Genomic DNA, 6,000 nt, shown 5'->3' on the forward strand with positions numbered 1-6,000 from the left:
AACCAGCCTATTAAGCTGTGATGGAGACACCAGCTGAAAGCGCTACAAACGTTTTAACTGCCCTGCATTTGCACGTGCTGCCTCGGAGCATTCCTGCTGAACGTGAATGGAATACCGCAAGATTCCTTGGCTGAACTTTTGACCCTGTGTCCCCATCCAGAAACCATGGCACTGTGCTCCAGCCCAAATTTATTGGGCCTGGGCCTGTGCCTATTTCGGTTCACAAATAAAAGGGTGGGAGCCTGGCTCTTGCGAGACAATTACAAGCCTTTGCTTTGGCGGAAACCTGACACGGCCCCAAAATACACAATATCAGAGTAACAATACACCCTGTGAAGCTCTGTGCCAATACAAGACGTGATCGCCTCATCCGGACAGTGTGGTCAGGTGAGAACTGTGGGCGTGTACATGTGTGATTTGAGGTACCTTCATGCGAATGGGGGAACCAGATTTGCGAGGCGCCGGAGTGGGGTCCGCCCCGGAAGGAAGGTGAGGAGGGCGAGGAGGGCGGCCGGGAGGGGTGAGACGGGTGGGAAGGGGGGGAACCCAGACTACTGGCCAGAAAGGTCCCCATGAAGGAGGCGGAGGAATTGCCCATCAATCCACTGCCTGCATTCCCACGGGGACAGAGGTAAGGAGAGAAAACATGGTTAGAATCAGAGGGGAGCATGTACACTGTGACCATGAGTGTGACCAAAAAGGACAAATAATTAAACAGAAAGAAACTGCAGCAGATTTACATGTAGATGTAAAATGACGGAACCCCATTGGCCCTCTAGGTGGAATCATTAAACCAGGCAAATTTGATTGCTGTTGAGAGGAGAAGGTGAATGAGTGTGTGTGTGTGTAAGCAAGAGAGCGAGAGAGAAGAGAGTGTGAGACTCTCCTCCCCCTCACTGACAGCAGAGTCCTCTCCCCTCGTCTTCTCTCCCCATGGGCAGACAGAGGTCTCATCTCACAGCTGAGTACACACTTTCTCAGGCTCTCTCCCTCTCGCTCTCACACACTTTTGCTCCCGCTCCCCAGTGTCCCTTTCTCAATTTCTCTCCCTCCCTCCATTATCTTATGCTCTCCATCTCTCACTTTCATGCCCTCAATCTCTCTCATTGCTCTGCTCCATTTCACCTCCTCTCCGTCTCTCTTTCATTCTTGCTTTCTCTCGACATGACTCTGACAATCCTGTCCTCTTCTTTGGTTCCATTTTGGTGTTTTGCTCCCTCTCCTCGCCGCCTCTGCTTTGTCACCGAGGCGCTTTCTTCTCTCCTCTCTCCGTTCGTTGGTGCCATCTCAATGAGCCTCTTCCCCAACCCTCATTTTCTCCTCTTTCCCTCCCTCTGTCCCTCTTTTTTTCCTGACACATAGCATTGTGTTGCTTTGTTCTTTACCATAATGATGGCACCAGCAGAGCAATCTGTCCCTGGCTGGCTGAACTATGTGTTTAACAAGACTATGATGAGTAATTGACCATTCGTAGCAACGCCCGTGTGACTGGGGGCTGATTGTCTATTATGCATTACTGGGCAAGCTGGAGAAAACACACTGATTAACCACTGCTTAAATTGCGTTCCCATTACGCGCCCGCCAGTGCACTTGAGCGAGGGGCCCAGGTGCCCGGCTCTTTGCACATTCATTTCCCCCAAGTCACACTGCCGTGAACACTCATGCATATGTATGAAGATGCCTGGATGAGAGCTCACATGCACATACTTGCACAAACACACATTATTGTGCGCGCAGTGCTAGCTGTGAAAACGTTGGGGGGAGAGCAACATAGCAAAAATTCATTATCAGCCCCTGATGACAAGCAGATCTAACATGGAACGCTGTGTGATGATTAGACTTTCTTTAAGCATGAATCAGCCCAAACATGAATCGATCCTTTTCTGGGAGTGGGAGAACAATCGCGTGGAAGTCTTAATCAGCCAGGCAGTGAGTGAGCACATCCACAGGGCAGACAGCGGGGATAAACCCATCAGTCTGCTGCCTGCTCCTGCACAGCATAGGCTATGGCTCAAGGGCCAGAGCGCAGGAGCATGCAGTGGCACGCATACATACACACACACCCATATACACACACACACTTTACACATAGAAATAGGCAGGGATGTGCTCTCACACATGCATCATACAGACACACTCCTGTCACACTTTGCACCACAGCCCCAGACAGGTGGAAATCCCCCACAATCCCCAACCTAACAGAACCCTACAGTGAAAACTACCTTAAAACCAGCCTTGTGTGTGTGTGTGTGTGTGTGTTACATGTTGGTCACACACTAAAACAATAAAACAAATACCTCACTGTGTAAGTAGTATATTTAATACTGTGCAGCAAAGTACCCTCTGAAATTTGACCAAAGTAGAATTTATTTTGTTCATGAGTAATGTAAACCTGCAACTTTTTGAGTCAGATTCTACAAAATCTGTGAACATTTTAACTGAATTAATTCTCCTGATGTGCTACTATATGGACAAAATACAGAACAGAAACCAACCAGACTTGCACTTAGAGAGAGCACCTCTGCTCTGGCCCAACAGTTCCCTTATGAAACCTGATTTAAATCCACTACATTCAGATTTTTATTAGGATCTACAGCAAATTGCCAACACAAATTAAGTTTAGTCCCCAAAACATGCATCCAGATCCATGAATTATTCTCTGAGATATCAATGATCCGGATCTGCACCAAAACTAAATGGCCTCTTTCCTGACCCCTACCACATTCTTCCACCAAGTTTCATGGAAATCCATCCAGTATTTTTTGGCGCAATCCTGCCAATTTACTGACAAACAAACATAACCTCCTTGGCAGAGGTAACTACCATTGCAAACATTTGCAGAATAAAGCAGACCAAAATGACGAGGGCCTAAAATATGTTTAAAAAGACCTCTAGCCGCATAAAATCTGTTTCCGTAGCAACATCGTACATGTAGGTGGGGAGGCATTGTGAGTTAGCCTGATGACATGCTACACTGTCCGTCCCTTTCCCCTCCTTGCTTCTCCGCTGCCACCTCCTATCACCCCTGTCCCTGCGGAGCGCTCCTGGCACAGCCCCGTGGAGTGCAGGCTGGGGGTCGAGGGAGGAGGAGGAGGGGGTGTGGATTATGGCCAGCATGCTCACTGGGCACACATCCAGCCCCCATCATCCAGACACCCAAGGCTCCTGTATGCCACCGCCCCGCACATTGCTCACTCGTCAGCGTCGTCTTCCTGTGCGTCGCCCCCAGGAACCCCGGCTCACATAAATCAGCTAATCCCCATGCATTATTAACAGCCCTGCCCCAGAGAGAGAGAGAGAGAGAGAGAGAGAGAGAGAGAGAGAGAGAGAGAGAGAAAGCCCCTCTTCACACACCAAGAGGGGAGAGAAAGCCTCTGCCAGAAAGACAAGGAGAGGAGAGGGATGATAATGTACATAAAAAAGAGGGATGACTAAGAATGTCTAAGCTGATGTCGGGGGGGGGGGGACGAAGGAAAACCTTAGGACGGTCTTGGATCAATACAAACATGAAGCTGTTCCCACAACACAACTGGAGCAAACGTCTAAATTGCCACAGACTAAGTGAACGGTCGACCACTGGTCCAATCTGAGCTGTAGTGGGCACAGAGTAAGAATGGCACTCATGAAACAACATTTGAATCCACTCATAAATATCAGTCTACTCAACATGTCTGATTTTCATCAAGATGTATGAAGTGTAAAAACAAAACCCCGTACAAACCACTTAAAGACCGGGTGAGGACATAACTTCTTTGGCGGAGGTAAAAAGCAGTCGCCCTCACCTCTGTTACACTGGCTGTTTGTTGCCTCCTCAACCTGTCACTCACACTAAATGACCCCTCCCTGTGTTGTGTCCACTGTTTGCCTCCTGCTGAGAAATGCGCCGAGCACGATTCTTCTCAAATCTCTTGTCTTTCTCTTTGCAGTTTGCTCGGGCGTCCTCATACCACTACACCGCCACTACTCACGCTGAGTTTATATGATGCTCTCCCTGAACCTATTGAAAGCTTTATGAATCCGAGGTGTTGGTGAGAAAGCCCACAGGTTGTAAAAGAGGTCTGGTCTCCCTCAGTGCTGGGGCAGTTACAGTTGGGGTGCACAGCAAAGAAGTGGAGCAAAGGTCCGAGGTGTGACAGCACCAGACTCACCATCGCTGTTTATTTAGCAGCTTATCAAATGGTGACATGGATCCATGCCTCCGTGTGTGTTTTCTCGTACCCGTGTTGTTGTTTTTTTTCTTGAAAACCCTGTTTATTTATTTCTCTAGTGCTTAAGTGGTGCCAGCCGTGCACTTGGATGGGCTCTTAAGAAAATCGGGTCATGTGCATCCTAATCGGCGCCGATCCCTGACAGCGATGAAGATTAATCCTATTAGAGAATTAAAAGAGAGGGGAGCACTGGGATGGGGGAACCCCACCTCCTTCCCTGTATTTAAACATCCCACGCTAACACCTTCACTTACAAAGTTGTTTTCAAACATAAAGCCTACTGTGAATTTTCTAGACAGAAATCTTTTTAATATGCTCGTCAACAACATTTTTTCTATGACTAAGGAGACAATGAGGAGACAGCACCTATCAAAAATCTACTATACACCAACCAGCAATGTAGTAATATAAATGTCCTTTAAATGACTGTGCTGCACATTTCTTTGCACTGGAATGAACATACTGGAGAGACTGGAGAGACTGTACTTAGCTATGTACATAAACCCTATGGCTGTAGGACATCATATAACAAACTGTGAAGGGAAAAGAACATGACAGCAACCAAACAGGTTAACATTTGGACCTACTTCAAATGAATGCTGCCGAGAGAAAAAAAACCTGAATGTGTAGTATTGTCAGGAGAGAAGACCTGCGGCTACAAAACCACAAACCTGTACAGACGCCTCGAGGCGCAACACACAGAAATTCAGGTAACCTAACATTAAGATGTTCAATAACATACTTTTATAGCCACATTAAGCACAACGACTGAAGGAGGTGTTGTAATATTGTCTATTAGTACCTCACATTGCTTAAAGGGATAGTTCACTGAAAAATGAAAAATCACTCATTATCTACACACCACCATGCCGACATGAGGGGTGGGTGAAGTGTTTGAGTCCACAAGACACTTTTGGAGTTTCAGGGGTAAACAGCGTTGCAGCAGAATCCAATACAATTGAAGTAAATGGTGACCACTTCTTCAAACGTAAATGACCTTGTTTCAAGTGGAATTTGAATGCCGGGGCTTAGGGACACTTGGATGACAACACAGGAGCAGTATGGAGGCATTTGATGTTTTTTTCTGATGTTTTTTTCTGTTTAAAGAATTGGTCCTCAGGTACTTCAATTAAATATTGGATTTGGCTGCAACGCTGTTGAGGTGTGTTTTGTGGATTCAAACACTTCACCTGCCCCTCCATCAGCATAGTGGTGAGTAGATAAGGATTTTCATTTTTGGGTGAACTATCCCTTTAAGTGCATTAAACATGCTATGGTAAACCACAAGCAAATGAAATTGCCATAAACATTTCAGGTCTTGACAATTTTGAAAGACCTGAAATGTCTATTTGTGACATCTACTGGTTATTAAAATGCACAACTTAGTATGCAAATGATCATTTCTGGCTTCAATAAAGTCGTTCTCTGAGCAGTGCTTAGTTTAGTATTTTATATTCTATGATAAATTATACACTGTTTAACACAAGCTAGTGTAACACTTTACCACCAAGGCCTGAACATTTTAAGAAGTCCTTAAAGGTCCTGACAAAAATTAAGATTATGAGTGTAGGATTTTAGCACTGGGCTGCTGTATGCGGTTTCTTCTGGTTCTAACGTGATTCACTCAAACTGCAAGAGTAAGATTGCATCGGAGTTACTGAGTCATTCCAGAATGAAATAAAAAATTTAATATGAAAGCAGCTAAAGTTTGACTACGCTGCTCATTCTTGGTCTGGACTAAAACTAGACTGAATTGTTCATGTTTTCTCTGAATAAAAACATCTATAATGTC

At 45.8% G+C, this 6,000-nt stretch overlaps 1 protein-coding gene across 8 annotated transcripts in view; it reads right to left on the minus strand.

Moving 5' to 3' along the window:
• Positions 1-6,000, minus strand: part of LOC117765886 (BAH and coiled-coil domain-containing protein 1) — a 69,376-nt gene that overhangs the window by 34,528 nt on the left and 28,848 nt on the right. For all 8 annotated transcript variants that reach the window (XM_034592451.1, XM_034592455.1, XM_034592452.1 and 5 more), the window contains one exon: positions 427-609. In XM_034592451.1, the coding sequence (XP_034448342.1) occupies positions 427-609 (183 nt within the window). The remainder of the gene's footprint in view (positions 1-426; positions 610-6,000) is intronic.

The sequence above is a fragment of the Hippoglossus hippoglossus genome, chromosome 8 (assembly GCF_009819705.1).
Source record: "Hippoglossus hippoglossus isolate fHipHip1 chromosome 8, fHipHip1.pri, whole genome shotgun sequence".
Classification (NCBI taxonomy): Eukaryota; Metazoa; Chordata; class Actinopteri; order Pleuronectiformes; family Pleuronectidae; genus Hippoglossus; species Hippoglossus hippoglossus.